The sequence below is a fragment of the Leptopilina boulardi genome, unplaced genomic scaffold (genome assembly GCF_019393585.1).
Source record: "Leptopilina boulardi isolate dan_hultmark-lab unplaced genomic scaffold, ZJU_Lbou_2.1 LbouV2_121, whole genome shotgun sequence".
NCBI lineage: Eukaryota > Metazoa > Arthropoda > Insecta > Hymenoptera > Figitidae > Leptopilina > Leptopilina boulardi.
In genome coordinates, this window is record NW_026137665.1 from 3,036,658 (window position 1) to 3,058,486 (window position 21,829).

Genomic DNA, 21,829 nt, shown 5'->3' on the forward strand with positions numbered 1-21,829 from the left:
ATGAAATGTAGTAAAAGGAATTATTTTCTTTAATTAATATAACTGCTTTTTGAGTAGTACATTTTTTATTAATTTCTATGATTTTATAGGCTTCAATAAAATTCTTGTAGAATTAACAAGTTGTCTGAAATTAAAACTACTACTTTAAGTAGTAGATTTTTACTATTTTAATTAATTCGATAAACTTAAAGAAGATTTTTGATGTAGAATTTACAAATCGTTTCCAGTTAAAACTACTACTTTAAGTAGTAGATTTTACTAATCTAGGTGGTACAATAGGCTTTAAGAACATTTTTGTTGTAGAATTAACAAATCCTTTGTGATTAAAACTACTATTTTAAGTAGTAATTTTTTACTATTTAAATTAATTCAATAAGCTTGAAAAACGTTTTTGATGTAAAATTTACAAATCGTTTCCAATTAAAACTACTAGTTTCAGTAGTAGCTTTTACTACTTAAAGTGGTTCAATAGGCTTTAAGAACATTTATGTCGTAGAATTAAAAAATCCTTTGCAATTAAAACTATCACTTTGAGTAGTAGATTTGACTGCACTATGCAATTAAACAACTTATAATATAATTAAAAGATGAAAAATGTACAAGTCAAAACTTAAAAAGGATAGTTATAGCAACTAATAAAAGTAGTAAAAACGACTACTTTAAATAGTTAAATTACCAATTGGACAAGCAGAAAGTAGTCTTTGAATAGTTTGCAAACTATCGTAGCGAGTGTGCGTGGTTAGTCGGTTAAGGTATCGGATAGCGAGCGTTAGGGTCGAGGGTTCAATTCCCGTCGGTTAGAAATTTTCTCTGTTAGGTACATAATCGTTAGGGCATAAAATAAGCGTCAGTATAGAAGAGAGGATGAAAAAGTCAATTCTACTGATAATAAACAATTATAAATAAAAAATAATTTTATTTTCCTATTTTAAGTAGTAAAATCTACTACTTAAAGTGATTGTTTTAATTGCAAAAGATTTATTAATTCTACAAAAAAATGTTCTTAAAGCCTATTGAACCACTTTAAGTAGTAAAATCTACTACTTACATCTTGAGTTGTTTTAACATTTTTAAATTGAGTTAATACAATCACAAAATGTCATTCTACCAATTACATTTTTAATTGGTTTAACTATTTTTATATAGTTAATAGAACCGTTTAAATTCAGTTGAGGACCAATTGTACTACTCAGAGTAGTTAAAAAGTAGTAGCATTTATACTTGCTAAATTAATACAACTACACTTTATTTAACAGAAAATATTAATAATTTATTATAAAATATGTTATGGCTTCACCATGACGATTCTGTTATTCCCTATGTAAAATTAGCGCTTTCAAGATTCAGAAACAAAATAATCGATTCTAAAATTAGTTTTTGCCGTACTGAATCTACTTGGAGGAGTTAATTATTGCTTCTACGTATAACTAAGTTTTGTTTTCGATTTTTATAAATAACTTATTATAAATAACTTTTTCACATTGGATATTCATTACAATATGTACAATATTTATTTCTTAAAAAAACACAAGGAACATGGAATTGTAAGCTTCGTGAAGTATCATCAGCCATTAAAATTATTATCTTTGTTTTTTTTTTTTTTTTTTATTTTGAAAATTATTTCCATCGAAAATAATAATAATTTATAATTTTTTTGTTTATTAATATAAATATTTAAACAATTGTCATGATAAAAGTTTTCGCATAAAAAATAAATAAATTTTATGATAACAATCGTTTCTGATGTTTGGTGATGGATTCGACGCGACACATATACATATATATATATCGAACGATTCGTAATTTGTCAATAGAAACAGACATTGACGCTCTCTCAAACTGTATATATATATATATACAGTAAGTCAACATGCCGTGAATGTCCTCGTGTTGATTTGTTACGGTGTCGGATACGGCGAATTCAATGATGATTTGCCAATCTATGAGAGTTCGTGTTACAACATATATGGGAAATGTGACCATTCATTTGCAATCTATGGGACACGCGTTATAACATTAAATTATCATTGGTGATTGCCATTCAACATGCGGAGGGTGGGGGAGGGGAGGAGGAGGAGGTGAGAACTCAATGAGTTACACGATTTAGATCAATTCATACATACATGTGAAAGGTAGAGACGTGGGGGGGGGATGGAACACGGTTGCCTACAATTTCCCAAAGATGTTAACGCTCCTGTTTTTACATTTCTGTTCATGTTGTTAAATGCAAATTAGCTTCGCGTCAAACCTTTATCAATTTTGATTTATGTACTTAAGGACATATATGTAATGCTCCACGAGGAGAAGGGACCTTGTGTGAAAAATAATTTTAGGTTATGTTTTTGATTTTTCGAGTGAAAATACTCATTGAGATACTCCTAATACAAAAAATTTATGTTTAAGTTTCCATTACATTTGAAATTAAATGAAAACTGTGATTTAAAAATTCGTTCGACATATTGGATCCGCCATTTTGAATTTTTAAAAACTGACCTCGGATTCGTTATCAGCGACCCCAAAAACCCCCGAGTTCCAAGTTTCAGGTGAATCTGATAAATTAAAAAAAAATCATCCGCCATTTTGAATTAAGGTTAGGGTGCTGCCATGACAGTTAATTTTACAGAGCCAGGGTCGTAGTTTGAATTTTCTCTGTGGTAGTTTTTTTTTACCCCATTTGTACTGTCTAAGAGTTAACTTAAAAAAAAAATTATTTGATTCAAATAAATATTTATTTGATAATAGTCTGAGTATTTGAATTAAATAAATTATTTTTTAATGCAATTTTCAGCATTTTATGTATAAACGGACAGAACTAATAAAAATTTCAACTTAAAACGCGAGCCCTCTTGAGATGAGCTTTAATAAAGCTTCTACATATCTTTAGTACATATAATATATATAAACGTCTTAAAAGGCTTTATCAATCGCGATATACATTAAATTGCACGACACCTCATGGTTCTTATCAGTTTACCGTTACCAGTTACTTACTGGAGAACACCGGAGTGCTCCCGATCGATTACATATATATATATATAACATTTGTCGTTACAAGTTTGAATAAAAATTTTTTAATTACCTAATACACGCGTCTTATCTCTTTTTCTGTCTTATATGTATTTCAACATAGTTGTCCATACGATATACAATATATCATCTTGTATGTGCATATATAATGCTATTTTTGTTAAATAAATCCAACGCTCAATTTTCAACGGATTAAAAAACTCTTTGTAAAACTGTGAATTTTAAAAAAACAAAAAAAAAAAAGTGTGCAATTGCAGTGTGCAAGGTGCGCGCAACAAAGTAGTAGTAGTAATATTTGAGATTTGATTTTTATAAAAAACTTCGAGAATTCCACCGACACGAGTTTTAGTTTTATTTAGTTTACAAGTTTTAAAAATCCTTCATCGAATAACAATTGTATTTTTTGTTGACAAAAGGAAAATTCAAGAATTTTTCATTCAAAGAATTTGCATTCCATACGAAGTGGAAATGTGCTTTTTTATGGGTTGGCGCGAGGGAGGTATAAAAATTCCTAATTTGTGAAAAATAACCAACAGTGAATTAAAAATAAAAGTGGTTAGTAAAAAAAAATCTTTTTCTATTTCATTTGTACTATTTTTCTATAGAGTTTGTTTCTTTTCTTATTTTATTTTTTTGTAAATGTGAAAAATAATTTTTACAATTCTTTTAAAATGATAAATTTGTTAAAATTTCTTTGATTTTCTAAATAAGTGACAATTACACAATAGAAATGAACATTTTATGAATTAAATATGTATATATACATCTCTTTCTCTCTTCATTTTGCATGAAAAAGAAGCGCGTGATATTTTATTTTTACGCTTTTCCGTTATCTGAATCCATTGCTATTTGCAGAATGATGTTTCGTTGGAGATAAAATGTTGTGTTTATTGTACTGGCTCGTGAATATTTGCTCAACTCATTTTCCTCGAAGGTCCACAGTTGACATAAATAATAATTTAAAACCAGTGCAAATAAACGTTAAAATTTTCTCATCTTCAAGTGCGCACTTAACTTGATTGGAAAGTAGAAAGGAAATTTGTTTGATAAGCGCAAGATTTTCAAAATCTTCATTATTGAAAATAATTTAATTTCAACAACTTTGAAAAATAACTATAAGCATTTTATGTTTATATCGTTTAAGAATTGCTTTCGCATAATTATAAGAATGCAAAAAAGAAATAGTTATTTTTTTTTATTTTAGATGTAAATTTTTGTTGGATTTGTAAATTGTCAAACATATATCCTCTGAGCAAAATAAATAAACGAAGTATTTAAAATTATACAGTATAACAATTATTTAGAAATTATATTTAAAAATACAATAATATTATTATAGTATAGAACAATAAATTCTGGTTTTTTTTACAGAAATAAAATTTTTAAAAAAAATTATAGGTTAGAATAACGTGACAATAATTTGTGTTTGCTCTCATTACAACATTAAGGGTACGGAAGCAAAATCTATTTTTTTCTTTTTACAGTGGTATCGTGTATATCAATATATTGATCATAATCAACAATCTCTCAACTCTTCACTCAAATCAAAATTGCTAATGACCGTATCTAAACGTAAAGGCACTCTCACACCTTTTTCGGCTGCCTGCAGATTACCATGGCAACGCATGAGAGTGAGTGCGACAGAAAATTTAAAAATTTGAATATTCAAATTTTCTGTCTCACTCACACTCGTACGTTGCCATGGTAACCTGCAGGCAGGCAGGCAGCCAAAAAGGTGTGAGAGTGCCTTAACTGCGCTTGCTCCACGATAACTCTCTCATTGGCTAGAAAAAGCGCGCTTATATGAAATTCTTTATTATAAGAAAATTTTAAGAAAGCAGTATAAAAACATTTTCACTATTGAATTGATTTTTTTTTTGTTAATTATAATGATTTCTATTCAATATTAATTAGTTAATTAGAATATTAATTATAATAATAATAATTATTATTATTATTTTATGTTACTAATTTTATCATGTTTATCATGTTTCATCATCATATGAGTAAGATTATATTAATTTATTTATTTTGAAATTTATTATTATCATTATTTTCATTAAATTATTATTAATTAATTAATTTTTCACTACTAATTGTTGTAATTAATATAATAATAATAATTAACAAAATGACTATAATCCAATTCATATAAAGCATGCGTTAGAAAAAATGAGAGATATATTTCTGTTCTTTTCTATACTATGCATCTTGTTTGCGAACCTATTGTGTGTTAGCCTTTAATAATAAAATTTCTGTAGGCTTAATTTAAAAAGTTGGCCATCATTTCTTAAAATTTTCGGAGAATTGGAATTTTTGCGTTGAAAAATTTCAAGAAATTTTCTTTACCCCAAATGGTACATCCAGAGAAATAAGGTTTATTTGATTTAAAGAAATCAGTTTCTTTGACTTATTTTCTTTCATTCAAAATAAAATTTTCTTTAAAACCAAAAAAGCTTTTTGATTTGAAAAAAATTTGTGCATTAAATCGAAAAAATTCTAACATTGATATAGCGTCAAAGAAACATTTTTTTTTTTTAATTAAATAACAAATTTCTTTAAAACGAAAATAATTTTTTTGAATCAAAGATAATTTGTTAAAGAAATTGATTTCTTTGAATCAAAGAAATCTTTTTTCTCGGTGTATTGGGGTATCTCTCTTGGAGGCGTGGTTTATGTTTTTAGGTTATGGTTCCCATTGTCCCCACTCGCCATTTGTCATAATTCTTGTCAACTACCGCACCCTGCTCTAGTGAAAATTTAGTAATTTTATTGTTAATATTAAAAGTTACTAAATTTTCACTAGAGCAGGGTGCGGTAGTTGATGAGAATTATGACAAATAGCGGAGTGGGAACAATGGAAACCAACCTTAAGGTCAGGTCCAAGTCGTGTCAGCTGTTCCATTGAAACTTCAAAGGAACAGCTGACTCGACTTGGACCTGGCCTTAAATCTAGTCGTAGTAGTTCCATTTTTCGCCACTAAGAGTAGGGCCATAGCTCAGCTATTTATATAGGGTCGTGTTAGAGTGAGAGAAATAAAAAAATGTTTTTATTTCTCTCACTCTTATACGTTACCATGACGATCCTATGTACTTTAATAAGTTGCCGAGCTGTGTGACTGTACCCAAAGGTTATTAACGATTTTAATTGGTGAACGCGACCTACTGTGGTAATAGTTGAAAAAATCTCACCAGATGGCGTAATCTGAAAAAGATACCAATGGGCTAACGCAGAATGAAATCTCTAATCATAAATCTTAAGCTTTTTCATGAGAGAGAAAAGGACAAAAGTTATTTCTATCCTTTTCTCTCTCATGTAAAAGCTTAAGATTTACGATTTCATTCTACTTAGGCCTAGTACTAAACGTAAACAAAATAAAAATATGGTTTCTTGACTTATGACAGAAGACTATTTTTTACCACAATTTTCAAAATATTTTCATATCTTGTAGTTTTCTAAAAAAAAAATTGTTTCTAGATTATAAAAAAAGAAATTGAAAAGCAAATAATTAACTGAGCTCAATAATTTGAAATTAGTTTGAATAACTCTCCTTAGTTTAGTATGAATGTTCTAGCTTTAAGATTTCGTGGAAACAAGTCGTTTACACAGGCGTGATATTATAGTGCGAAAATGATGAAGGGATTGAGATAGAACAGAAGAGAAAGAGGGAAGTGGAAGTATGAAACAGGGGGAATAGGAGAGGGAAAATGCAATGACATAACTGCGCTCGAGCGATTTACAAAACGGATTTATGCGTGGGACGAATTGCGGGCATTTATGATAATATATATGTGTAGCGTGGTTTACTGTCGCGAGCGACGTTGCATTGCTTGTGTATACATATATTGGTCCTCCTGAGCTTTGTGTATATGTATTTTGTTCGCGACACGTAACGGGGAATCTACTTATTACACTGTCCCTGATGGCGTACACACTGACGCGAGACGGTCACCGGGATAATCGTGCAAGATGCGGGATTGGTAGTTTCCTGTCGGTCACGTGACCCAGAGAGAATCGCGAATCGGAGTGCATGCTGGGGCTCCAGTGATGCAACACACATATATATATATACACACACGTAGCTTTCGCTATCATATTCACTCCTCGTAAATGTCCCCCTTTTGCCATCGTGTCAAACTGTATACATGTATATGCATGTTGTGTGCGCGAGATTCGTGTCATCGTCGATTAGCGTTCGAATGCGGAACACTCGCCTGCAAATAGGAACCACGTGGTCAGGGGAGATGTCACTTATTATCACGATGATAGCTTTATCGGGATCTGTTTTACTCGTCACAAATTTTTCGATTTCTCACTTTAATTTTATATATATATACCAATATACTAAATCTCATTTACATACTGGTTTCAGTTTATATTTTTTATTATACAAGTTTACAATCACATTTCACGTAATTGTATATATATATACAAATAATCGTAAAGATTAAATTAAAAGCTTCTTTTTAAATAATTCAGTATAAACATTTTTAATTTTTGTTTTTATTTTATGTTTATAGATTTTATTGTATCGTATTTTTTATTTTATTGTTTGTATTGTTGCTTATGTATCTTTTTACTTTGTACGGCAGAATAAATTTATAAATTTAATAAAATTAACAGCCTAAATGAAATACTTTTTGTTTATTTAAAAACATAACCTGAAAAATTCAATTCAACTTTTCGCCTGTTTTTACGATGAAAACAATTAGCATCTATGCCACATATATATATTCGTTGAATTTATTTTCAATTATTTACTATAAACTTTTTAAATTATTAATAATTGAAAAACTCTTACTATATACCTTCAAAACCAACATATATTATGAAAAAAAACATTTTTTTTTTTGACATAAACAAGTGAACAATGGACGATATATGAAGTAGGTCAGTTATCAAGGTTGGGTAGTCAAACTCATCCAGGATCCCTTATGTTTACAATTAATAATTTGTTTGCTGACCCATGGTATAGCGTTTAACTATACCCAACCATGCGATTTATACAAAAAATAGTTATTTTCATAATTTTAGAATATTAATGTTCTAAGTACGTTTATTATTAATAATTATTACTATTATTATTATTATTCTTATTAAAAATTAAATTTATTACAAAGTAAAATTTTTCATAATAAGTTTTATTTATTTTGGAAGTGTGTGACATTTTCAGTTTTATTTACATTATGTTTAACATTTAAGTTTTCAACATGAAGTAGTATAAGGAGCACTCACTGCTTGTAAAGCATATAGGCCCCTTGCATGAGAATAAGTCCGAAATTACATATCTCCGATTATGACGCCTCTAACGGAAAAGCGGTGTACTTAGAAGTTTTCAAAATATGGCTGCACCTAGCGACAGCTGTTCTCATATAGTAAACAGTGTAAAGTGATATATAATAATTTTAGAAAAAGTGTACAAATTTTTAATCTCAATAAAACTATTTGACATGACTTGTAAAGAAAGAAAAAAATTACACACAAAAATTTTAAATAAAACAGAAAGTTTTTGAAAAAATTTTTTTTTGAAAATATATTTGAAAATTGGTAAGTTTTTGCTTATTTATATACGAATATATAATTTAGATTTTTAAAATATTTGTTTTCAATTATGTTTTATAGTGAAATAATAAAGGAATTGCAATAATTTGTTGTAAGTTACATAAAAATAAAAAAAAATTAAAAAAATATAAATAATTTTTTTTCATTGTTGCCGTATATATTTCAAACGAAATTTCTTAATTTTTTTTTATTTTTAGGTTATATTTACATGTAAAGAAACAAAATTTAATGACAAGTTCAACAAGTATTTTGTTAACATTCAAATACATACAAAATAATTTGTATCAAGTAAAGTTGCCTGTGTTAATGCTGATTCATTGATCAATTTAGCAGCCTCATTTTTCACTTTTTTATTTATAATTACACAAAATTAACTCACATCAAACACATTTCAAAAAAAAAAAAAAAACGCCAACTGACAGTTATACACAAACATTTATATAACAATGTACCACGTGACCTGTAATTCCTCGCTTTTCCGCTAGGGTTGTTAGTATTGGGGATATGTAAATGCTTCTATTAAATCTGGAAAGGCTGGGGAAGAATTTTCAAAAACTGCCTATAGAGTGAGTGCTCCTTATACTACTTCATGTTTTTGACATAAACATGTGAAGAATGGACGATATATGAAGTAGGTCAGTTATCAAGGTTGGGTAATCAAACTCATCCAGGATCCCTTATGTTTACAATTAATAATTTGTCTGCTGACCCATGGTATAGCGTTTAACTACCCAACCATGCGGTTTATACAAAAAATAGTTATTCTCATGATTGTAGAATATTAATGTTCTAAGTACGTTTATTATTAATAATTATTACTATTATAACAGTAATAATATAATAATAATAATTATTATTATTCTTATTAAAAATTAAATTTATTACTCAGTAATATTTTTCATAATAAGTTTTATTTATTTTGGAAGTGTGTGACATTTTCAGTTTCATTTACATTGTGTATAACACTTAAGTTTTCAATTATTAAAATTTTGAGGTTATGTCACACTCAATTGCGCTATTTACATTATTTTATTTTGCTAACTGGTAAAATATTTTTTTTTTTTTACAAAAATAAACTTTCAAATTAAAGTAAGTTAATTAACTACTTAATAAGCAGTTGCTTATTTAATTCAATTCAAAATAGTAAGAAAAATTAATTATAGGTTATCTTTGCACGCAAGCGCAACATCATATGCTTTGAAAAATAGTTGTTACGTTGTTTATTAAAAAATATTATTTAAAAAAAATGTATTTATAGACAAAACAGTTATTTATAATAATAATAATAATAATAATAATAATAATAATATCCTTAATTGAGTGGCTCTTGATACAGAAAAAATTGATAATCGTTAAAATAACTATTTGTCGGATAGTTCGAAAACATTGTGGCTGAAATGGAGCTTCAAACAGTGAAAAAGATGTTCTGTTAGGCTATATACTGCCTCGCGCAATATCACGTCGTCTATTTTGTAATAGAAACAACGGAAGAATCTAATTTTGCGAGGTAGCATCTAGTTCTCTTCGTCCTCTTCGCCATTAGACACACATATACACGAATGCCACATTCTGTCTATCTATATTTTACTCTCCTTACCTCTATACTCGTATCTATACCTACCTATCAGCCTACCCACCTAATTATTCCGAGTGGTCCACTCTAAGCGATAAGCGATTTACATACCAAATGTCTCGATGGATTTATCATGCTTTGTGCGCGTCTTGAATCTGTTAAGATTTCAAATTATTCTTCCGTCTTGAATATGTGTTTGTGTGTCTATAATAATTTTCTTTCTCAAAATCTATAATATACACGCGAATTAATATTCATTAAATTTAAATCATTTAACATTAGAGTAGTGGATAGACGAACTTTTTGATTTAAAAAATTTTTTTTATCTAATATTATAGTTTTTATGAAGGAAAGATTTTATTAATTTTACTCTCTAAATCTGAATTAGTAAAAATGTTTACTAATTTGAATTAGTGACTCACTTTTTGCTTCTGAATTAGTTAAATTTTACTAATTGTTAGTGAAAGTTATAGTAAAATTTTACTAATTCAGAAGCAAAAAGTGAGTCACTAATTCAAATTAGTAAACATTTTTACTAATTCAGATTTAGAGAGTACTCTAATCAATAATTCAGTTTTTACCTTTTTTTTATTTTTCTAATTTCAATGTCCATTTTGCTCCCTCATGTCAGGAATTTTTTCCTAACCTCAAAAAAACGTATTGGATTTTTGCCTGAAGTAGTATAAGGAGCACTCACTCTATAGGCAGTTTTTGAAAATTCTTCCCCAGCCTTTCCAGATTTAATAGAAGCATTTACATATCCCCGATACTAACAACCCTAGCGGAAAATCGGGGAATTACAGGTCACGTGGTACATTGTTATATAAGTGTTTGTGTATAACTGTCAGTTGGCATTTTTTTTTTGTAATGTGTTTGATGCGTGTTAATTTTGTGTAATTATAAATAAAAAAAGTGAAAAATGAGACTGCTAAATTGATCAATGAATCAGCATTAACACAGGCAACTTTACTTGATACAAATTATTTTGTATATATTTGAATGTTAACAAAATACTTGCTGAACTTGTCATTAAATTTTGTTTGATTACATGTAAATATAACCTAAAAATAAAAAAAAAATGAGAAATTTCGTTTGAAATATATACGGCTACAATGAAAAATAATTATTTATATTTTTATTATTTTTTTTATTTTTATATAACTTACAACAAATTATTGCAATTCCTTTATTATTTTATTATGAAACATATAATTGAAAACAAATATTTTAAAAATCTAAATTATATATTCGTATATAAATAAGCAAAAACTTATCAATTTTCAAATATATTTTCAAAAAAAAATTTTTTCAAAAACTTTATGTTTTATTTAAAATTTTTGTGTGTAATTTTTTTCTTTCTTTACAAGTCAAGTCAAAAAGTTTTATTGAGAGTAAAAATTTGTACACTTTTTCTAAAATTATTATATATCACTTTATACTGTTTACTATATGAGAACAGCTGTCACTAGGTACAGCCATATTGTGAAAACTTCTAAGTACACCGCTTTTCCGCTAGAGGCGTCATAATAGGAGATATGTAATTTCGGATTTATTCTCATGCAAGGGGCCTATATGATTAACAAGCAGTGAGTGCTCCTTATACTACTTCATGGATTTTTGACAATATACAAATTTTTTAAAACTTATAGATTTTAAATGTAACTTGGTATCTGCGAGGTAATTTAAAATCGCCGATTACAAATCTTAGGTCAAATTTAAAAAAATCAAAATGGCACACAATTTTTCTAAAAATCGATGGTTTTTTTTATGAAAGTTAGTACCTATAGTGGTTTCTGGGGTCGCTAATTACGAATCTGACGTCAGTTTTTCAAAATTCAAAATGTCCGTTTAAATATGTTTGACAAATTTTTAAAAAATTGATCGATTTTTAAGAAATTTGATATCTATACTGTTTCTTGAAGTTGCTGATAACGATTATGTAGTACAAAAACACATTAATACTATATTTCATAAAAAAACTGTCCATTACAAGAAGAATTTTTCACCATCTTGGAATCCACATTTTTAATTTTGAAAGTTTGACCTTAGATTCGTAATAAGCGACCCTAATGACCTCTACGTATAAAGTTTCATAAAAAAAACTATCAACTTTTAGCAAAACTGTCCTCCATATTGGATTCGACATTTTTAATTTTTTTAATCTTAACTTAAAATTCATAATTAGAGAGGCTAAAAACCTTTAATTAAAAAATACACAGCCCCACAAAAAAAAAGTTTCACGTACTTTTGACCGGAATACTCTAACCCTATGTATTTTGACGCGCTGAACACGAATCCGAAGTCCGTTTTGCTCCATCACGTCAGGATTTTTTTCTAACCTCAAAAAACATGTCGGATTTTGAGAAGTAGACGATTTTTTTAAAAATTGATGTTTTAACTTCAAACTTGGTATCTGGGGGTTTTTTGAGTCGCTGATTACGAATCTGAAGTTAGATTTTCAAAATCCAATATGGCAGATGAATTTTGATAAAATTTTAAGATTTACTTCAAACTTGGTATCTAGGGGTTTATTGGGTCGCTGATTACGAATCTGATGTCAGATTTCCGAAATTCGATATGTCTGATTAAATATTAAGAAATTATTTTTAAAAAATGGTCAGATTTTTATGAAATTTGGTATCTACAGGTTTTCTATGTTGCTGATAAGTAACACTAGGGAAGTGCCGTACGTCGTTTTTTCTGAAACTTGGCAGTTTTGTAGTTTTTTGAAAACAATTTAACACGTATTTTTTTGTTTTTTTTTTGTTGAAAATCTGACGTCAGATTCGTAATCAGCGACCCAAAAAACCCCCAGATACCAAGTTTGAAGTTAAAACATCAATTTTTAAAAAAATCGCCTACTTCTCAAAATCCGACATGTTTTTTGAGGTTAGAAAAAAATCCTGACGTGATGGAGCAAAACGGACTTCGGATTCGTGTTCAGCGCGTCAAAATACATAGGGATAGGGTATTCTGGTCAAAAGTACATGACAATTTTTTTTTGTGGGGCTGTGATATTTTTTCCAAAAAAAAAATTTTTTCTTAAAAAAAAATTGTCTAAAAATTGTCAAACTTTTGCAAAATTTACCAGCCACATTGGAACCACCATTTTGAATTTTGAAAATCTGACTAAAGATTCATCATCAGCGACTCCAAATTACTCCAAATATCAAATTTCATGTAAATCCGTTAAGATTTAAAAAATTCTGAATACCTTGAAAAATCCGATACGTTTTTTGAGGTTAAGAAAAAATTCTGACGTGATGAAACAAAATGGACTTTAGATTTGTATTCAGTGACACAAAATAAATGAAAGTATAATTTTCATTTTTATTTTGACAATATACTACAAAATTGTTAACATATAAATTTTTTTTCTTTTATCATTTCATGTAATTTTATAAGTAAATCATCCAAACATATCTTGGAATTTACTTAATTTAATTCAAACAATGAATGTACACACTTTCAATTATCAAATTTGAACTGCTAAATTTTTATTAAATTCTATTTAAATTTCGCTACAATATATTATGAAAAATCATTATTTTTATTTACTGAATTTTTGTTTGCTCAGTTGTGTGTATATACGTAGATTTAAAGAAGAAATAAAAAAGTAAATTTGCTTATGCTAAAATTTATATATCACAGCTATGATAATTTAATTTAAACGTACAATTTCAAGTTAAAAGTAAAAAGAAAAAAAATTCCATTATAGCTGTATGAATTCATAGATATAAAAACGATGTATTTTTTATTACATTCTGTCTATATTGAAAAATTATACCTTTTCGAACAAGATAAACTTTATAATTTATTGGAAATCAATAGTAAAAAAAAAAAGTATAGCGCGTATGTTTGAATCCTATCTGTTATCAGTTATTACTTATCATCTATGAAAGATAAAGAAAAATGCCTATCATTTCATTCTAAAAAGATAAAAGTGTACAAACATTGATATTTTTGTTGTTCTTTTTTTTTAGTTTCGCATGTCCCTTGTGCAAGTTTTAATAATTGAAAAAAAAAAAATTTTTTTTTTAAAGAATAAATAGGAAATTGTTAATTTTAAAATAAATAAATAAATTTTTTATCGATACTTATGTAATTGTGAATATAAGTATTTATTTGAAACGTAAAGGGTCCCGTTGATAAATTCAAGCTAACCTAAGCTTGAATGTGCCATTGATGAGCGTGGCTACGCCAAAATCCAACTCCTGGCTCGACTTGCAGACATTTGTATTAATAGTTATGAATCTAGAATAGAACCAAGTCGACTGTTACGTATAGATGTGCCAGGTGCAATCCGGTCAACACTTTCTAGTGCATCGCAAGAAATATGTAACATATAAGCAAAACATATTTTTCGTTATTTACTGCGTCTACAATATTTCACCACTTATATATTTATATATATATATTTATAAATTTTCATAAATAAATGAAGACATTTATGTGAAAATTTATTTTATATGTCTTGTGAACATAAACATGAAATCAAAAATTAGATTTTTATACATAAAAATAAATTATAGGATTTATCATTATTTATATAGAGGGTTATATATATATTAATGTAAATAGTTTGTTTTTATAAAAGTCAATTATAAACATAATGATCCCTCATAACAAAAGGATATCCCTAGGATATCCATAGGATATCCATATCAATGGTCGATATCCTAGAATGGTCCCCAGGACATCTTGGGATATCCATAGGATATCCCTAGGATATCCAAACCGCCGGTCTGTGGGACATCAACAGGACATCCACAGGATATCCCTAAGACACCCACAAAATATCTATTGGATATTATATCGCAAGATATCCATGGGATGTTCTCAGGATGTCCGTGGGATATTCTTAGGATATTCACGGGATATTTAATATCTCAACATATATTTTTAAAGGTTAAAATTGTTAAGCTAATATAATGAATAATAATATAATAAAAACAAAAATCTTATGAGCTTCTAATTTATTTTAAATGAAGATTTGAAACGCATTTTTCAAAGTTTTTAAATAAACTCATGCACTTAATGTATAATTAATATTAATAGTTATTCGTTATTTGCGGGGAAGAATTTATATTGTTTAAAGTCAATTTATTTTCTAATAATATTAAGCATATGAATAAAGGAATGAATCACGAATGAGAAAAAAATTAGTTAATAATTTTTCAAATTAAACAACTTTCTCGAAAAACAAGTTGCATTTTATTTTATTTATATAAAATTTAATTCACAGAATATTCTCACTCGTAGTCTCATAATGACTTTAAAAACAGTATCCTGAGAATATCTTCTTGACATCCAGAAGATATACTGAGAATATCCTGAAAATATCTGTGGGATATCCTGACGATATCCTAAAAATATCTGTGGGATATCCTGACGATATCTATGGGATATCTGGAGGACATTCATGAAAGTCTATAGAGATATCCAGAAGATATCCTGTGAATATCCTCAGATATCCATGGGATATCCAAAGGATATCCAAACCGCCGATTTTGTGGATATCCTTAAGAGATCCTTTTGATATCCATAGGACATCCCTAGGATAACTGTGGGATATTATCAATATATCCCAAGATATCTTGTGTTATTAGGGATAAGACCAAAATTTCATATTGATATATTTTAAATTATTAAATTCTATACAAATCTACAGTGTAAAAGTGCAATACCGTAATTTGTTTTTTATTTAGGTTATGTTGCTCATTAGGGTTTTTTTTAAAAAAAAATATAGAAATTAAAATTAGGGCAAATTGTACTCATGGAAGACAAAGATAATTATTTCTATCAAATTTAAATCAAATTTTCCACAATTTTAATCTCTATATTTTTTGAAAAGAAAAAAAACATAACCTAAGCAAAAAAAAATTAGTAGTTACAGTATTAACTTGTTCGTTTTTTCATTAGATAGAATTTTCTTTTAGCCGAATTTTTATTTTCTCGAAAGTTAATTCGAATAGAAATTTTGTGAATTGAATTTTTAGTTATACGCTTCACGAGAAACGGGACCTTAGAGACAAAAAAATTTTAGGTTATGTTTGTGATTTTTATATTAAAAATATATATATATTTTTATTTTTTGTTTATTTTCTATAAATCTCAACAAGAAAGTTAAATAGAAAAATAATAATAACAATAATAATAATAATAATAAGAGTTAAGAAATGTGAATGGGGGTTTGAAATAGTTGGTTATATAGTAACGATACTTTCGGATCGTAGGGTGAACATTCCTTGGCTGATCTTCCTGCTCTCTCAATTTTTGGTGTTAGTTACCCGTCTGTGTTTGCTATTTATAACGCAAAGTCTCTTTAGTTGCTCCGAGAGTGCGACAGCTCCCCTTCGTTCACCTTCGTCCGTTTCATTTCCTGAACTCCATTCTCATCCACTGATTTCCGGCATACTCTAGTTTGCCAGGTTTTGTTTTATACTTGCTGCATTTTCAAATAATTTCCACAAGAGAAATTATTACAATTAGTGCTGAATGACAGTATTATATATATATATATATATATATATACATCAATTTATTTTTACTTCATTTCTTTTTTTATGGTATCATTTTGAAATACAACGTTTTGTTTTGATATGAGGTATCAAAATTGATCCAAATAATGGGATCATTTTTTTTTAAATTATCAACAATTTAATAATTTAATTTTAAATGAATAAAATTTATACATTGCACATTTGATAAATATTTTTCATTCGTTGTCAATAATTTCCTGTCACAAAAATATCTTAATTGACAAATAGGTCTAAGCAAAATGAAATCTCTAATCGTAAATCTTAAGCATATACATGAGAGAGAAAAGGATAGAAATATCTTTTATCCTTTTCTCTCTCATGTAAAAGCTTAAGATTTACGATTAGAGATTTCATTTTGCGTTGGCCCAAAGACATTCGTTAACAAACAGGGTTGGGAAGCAAGAGCCCAAAATATATTCGTCCAAAGCAGAGATGGGTAGGATTGAATAGTCCAACAATTAGGTAGTTCAATTTGGGTGGGGGAAAATTCAAGATGGACGTAAGACAGTGCATAAAAAAACAGAAATTTATGGGACGAGATTGAAATTTTTTAATATTTCGCTTAATTGAAATTTTGGAATCTAAGTATATTAGGATTTTAGTTTCTATTTTTAATAGCCTATTTATTACAATAATAAAAAACGATTATATTTTTTCCATTAATTTTATTATTGTATTAAATAGGTAATTAAAAATTGAAACTAAAATCCTAATATACTTAGGTTCCGCAAAATTTCATTTAAGCGAGATATTAAAAAAAAATTTGATCTCGTCCCATACATTTCTGTTTATTTAAGGCCTGAGCAGAATAGAAACGTAACCAGAATCGTAATCGTAAACGCAACCGGAAGAATTTACGATTGTGATTCCTGTTACGTTTCTATTCTGCTCAGGCCTTTATGTACTGACTTTCGTCCATCTTGAATTTTTTCCAACACAACTTGAACAACCTAATTGGGAAAGGTGGTCTAGTAACAATCTAGTAACTTTGACCCATTCTCTCCCTCCATTTTGTTTTTTCTACTCTTTCTAACCTATTAATTGAAGAGAGACAAAGAAAGAAAATGGAGGGAGAGAATGGGTCCCCACCAGATGGCGTATTGCAGTTTAGCCGATCCCAATAATTTTCGAAAAGTGCATTTAACTGTTTAGGCTGTGTTCACAATACAATACAGTTAAATATTAGGCTCTGTCACTTATGACGTCAGAGTCGATTCTAGGTGTGACGTCAGAGGCCTGGAGGGACAACAAACAGACGACACAATGATATTCTTATGGGGAAGAAAATTAGTTTCCACTTTCATCAATTTTATTCATACTTTAAACATGGAAAACGCTTGTTGACATATAATAAAATTAAAATGTGTGTTGATAATTAATTTTGTTATATATTTGATTCAATTGCATTTATAGATTCTCTTAATTCCTGATAAAATATAAATTTTGAGGTTAGGGGTGTTTGTTTACTAACTTGAAATCTTTTACTGATGCGGTCATTCCCACTTAAAATATATATTTTATATCTTTTTTAATAACATGCATACTGGATATTGTTTAATAATGTTGTTAAAATGTAAAATGTGATTAGTAAACAAACACCCCTAACCTCAAAATTTATATTTTATCACGAATTAAGAGAATCCATCAATGCAATTGAATCAAATATATAACAAAATTAATTATCAATACACATTTTAATTTTATTACATATCAATAAGCGTTTTCCATGTTTAAAGTATGAATAAAATTGATGAAAGTGGAAACTAATTTTCTCCCCCATGAGAATAACATTGTGTCGTCTGTTTGTTGTCCCTCCAAGCCTCTGACGTCATATCTTGAACTCGAAATATCTCGATGAACTGACACAGCCTAATTCCCAAAATTACTGTTGGACAAAATTTCAATCCTACCCAACTCTGCTTTGGACGAACATATTTTATGCTCTTGCTTCCCAACCCTGTTGGTTTACCAATGTCGTCTGGCAATTAACATATTGTGTGACAAAAAATTATTAATTACATTAATTTACAACACATAAACAATATTTATCAAGTTTGCAATGTTTAAATTTTGTTCATTTATAATATTAAATTATTGATAATCATTTGAACCATAAAAATAATTAAAAATTTTCAAGTGTTCTGTGTCGAACATATATATCTAGATAAAGGTTAGGTTTGCGTGTCTTTATATTATAATTTGTAACAATCATTATAATATAATTCCGCAGCTTCAGCAATTACTTTTCTCTATTACGTGTGTATATTAAAGAGGAATTGATCAAAGATTCCCTGTATATGAAAAACTGGAAAATAATGAATTTGTTCAAAGCAAAAACTTGATATGTCTGGATGAAAAGAATTTTTCAAACATCACTCATTCAGTTTCGGTATTAAATTCTCGCGTTCATTAAAATACAGGTCCGATTGTTATTACATGTACGATAGAGAATCTTTTACTGATCGAGTTGATCCAATGGAAATCGTTTCAACCTTTGACGTGTGCGCGACAACGTCGTCGTTAAAGTAATAATAACAGAAATAATAACGATGGGCTAGGATTTTGTGCGAAATCGGCGAACCGCAAATGCATCAAGTGGATCTGGGGATATTGTGAGAGAGTGAGAGAGAGAAAGTTGGAGCATGCGTGCCAGTAGGCTCATTGTAATTATTTTCCCTGATGACTCTGTGCCAGTATTATATCACGTTGAGTGTCCCTTCATCAACGTTTGACGCTACGACACGAAAGCAAAGCTAAATATTATACTGGACCACAAGTACCATTCTCTCATCTGTCTCTCTCTCTTTCTCTTCTCGACATGTTTCAATTTCTATTCTCAATACACTTTGCGACATCATCTTCATCGTGTAATCCTTTTATAACAGTCGACTGGATATAATAACTCCGCGATAGTCGTGAAAACTTATCATCATCATCATAAGGAGTTGGTAAAACAAAATTTAGATTTATTCAAACGAAATTATGAACAAAGTTAAAATCCTTCTTTTTATAGATAAAAAAAATAATTTTTGCGCGTCCTGACTACTGCCAATATTGTTGACAATATTTTGTTTAAAAAATGTACATTTACAGAAAAAACTTGAACTCATTTTTAGTTGGGTATCGAAATGTGTAAGGGACAAACTTCATGTTAGTCAAAACGATCCTTTTTGGAATTTCAGATTTCCAGATTGGCATCATTTGTAGAGTAATTTTTTATTACACTTATTTTTTCTAATATTTCAACAATACGAGAAAGATTATATTTTTAACAATACGTTTAGAAATTTTTTAAGTAAAAAGAATTACAGTGTGAACTCTCTATTACGAATTTCAAGGGACCGGGCATTTTGTTTCGTTATATCGAGTGAGCAAAAAAAAAGTATTTCACATTAAATTTTTATTTTAAAAAAATAGACAGAATTAAAGAAAAAGAAGCTAACCCTTTGTGATCATGAAAACAAATTATTCATAATAGTCTGTGATTTTAGATTAAGTGTTTCTGCTTTGCCAATATGTTATTTGGATTTGTTTAACTATTTTGTCTATGTCTTGAGATAATTTTAAATCTTGTTCATGGAATAAAAAGAATTTTTGTAATAATTTGGCTGCATCAAGGGCTTGTTCTGTAGTTGGTTGTGTTGTTCCAAGATCTTCTACATGTTCCTCTTCATCTTCGTCCTTTTCTTCATCCTCATTTTTTTTAAATAAGCTTAAAAGTCCCGTCTCATCACCATTGAAAATATCATCTGGAGAATATTTTTCCCTTAACTTGGACCAAACATTACTCAGCCAATTTTTGGTAACATAGTATTTACATCCATAGCTTCTCCACTAATTTTACCATAATTTGTATTATGCCGCTGTTTAAATTTATCAAGCCATCCTTCTGAAGCTTTAAAATCTTCGATACCAAGTTCTTCTGCAAAGCTACTTGCTTTTGCTTTTGCAATAGGTCCAGAAATTGGTATGTTATTTGCACGCTGCTGATGAAACCAAGTAAGCATGGCTTGATCTAAGTCATCGAACTTCGGCTTTCTTAATTTTTTATCAGAATTTCCCTGACCTGCCATTAAAATCTTATCTTTATTCTTCTAAATAGTCGCCACAGTAGATGCACTAAGATCAAAACATTTCCCGACATCACTTTTCTTTTCGCCTTTTTCAATTGCATGAATTACCGAAACCATTTCGTCTATAGAAAAACTTTTTCTTTTACAAGCCATGTACAATTAGTCACATTCGACTTCTAGTAAACTCAAACGGAGACTAAATTAATTTTTCACAGTAACGAATACATTCTTATCTATCTACCTATACCATCAGAAATTGTCTGGCAGCAATAACAGCACACAGAAGTAAACAAATGAAGCAAAATGGGGAAAAAATATTTTTATTTTGAGACATTGTACTTTCGTTATAGTGAGTGACTGTTTCGTTAAAGAGAGTGTATCTATATACAGATTTTAATACAAACCAACCAAATTGAACAGATATTTACGTTATGGAGAGTTTTATCTTATAAAGAGTTTCGTTATAGATAGTTTCCACTGTAATTATTATTTATTTAGATAGTAATTAATTTCATAAGTTTTGAAATTTACCTCTATTATTTAAGAAGCCAGTACTGTTCCTGTTGTTGAATTCCCATTTAACAGAATTTAAAAATTACAAATTTCTTATTTAACAAAACTTTTGTATCAAAGAAATTTTCTGTGTTCGGGCTAATTTTTATTTAACAGAACTTTCACATATTCGATCATACACCTAACCGAAACATTTCAGAGGGAGTTTTAAAATCAACCAATCAAAAATTAGCAAAAAGAAATCGTGATTGGTTGATTTTAAAACTCCCACTGAAATGTTTCAATCAGGTATATGATCCGATATGTGAAAGTTTTTACAACGTTTTTACAGTGTGTTTTACGAAAAGACTATTCGGACAATTGAAAGTTCGGTCAAATTGAGTTTCGGTAAAATACAAATTTTCTCACTTAAAAATTCAGCTTAGTAGAATTTTTGTTAAATGACAATTCTGTTAAATTAAAAATTAGTTCGAATAGAAATTTTCTTTAATAAAAGTTTTTTTAAATAATAATTTGCTCTATTTAAAGTTAAAGTAAG

At 28.5% G+C, this 21,829-nt stretch overlaps 2 protein-coding genes across 9 annotated transcripts in view; one reads left to right on the top strand and one right to left on the bottom strand.

Moving 5' to 3' along the window:
* Positions 1 to 2,986: 2,986 nt before the first annotated feature.
* LOC127285903 (forkhead box protein P1) overlaps positions 2,987 to 21,829 on the top strand; it is a 426,402-nt gene continuing 407,559 nt past the window's right edge. For 2 of the 8 annotated variants that reach the window (XM_051312187.1, XM_051312131.1), the window contains exon 1: positions 2,987 to 3,582. The gene's annotated coding sequence lies outside the window, so the exon portion shown is untranslated. The remainder of the gene's footprint in view (positions 3,583 to 21,829) is intronic. The other 6 variants (XM_051312122.1, XM_051312164.1, XM_051312148.1 and 3 more) reach the window with 4 other exon arrangements.
* LOC127284914 (jerky protein homolog-like) lies at positions 20,494 to 20,778 on the bottom strand. The gene has a single exon (XM_051310638.1). It carries the CDS (start codon positions 20,776 to 20,778, stop codon positions 20,494 to 20,496), a length of 285 nt encoding a protein of 94 aa, XP_051166595.1.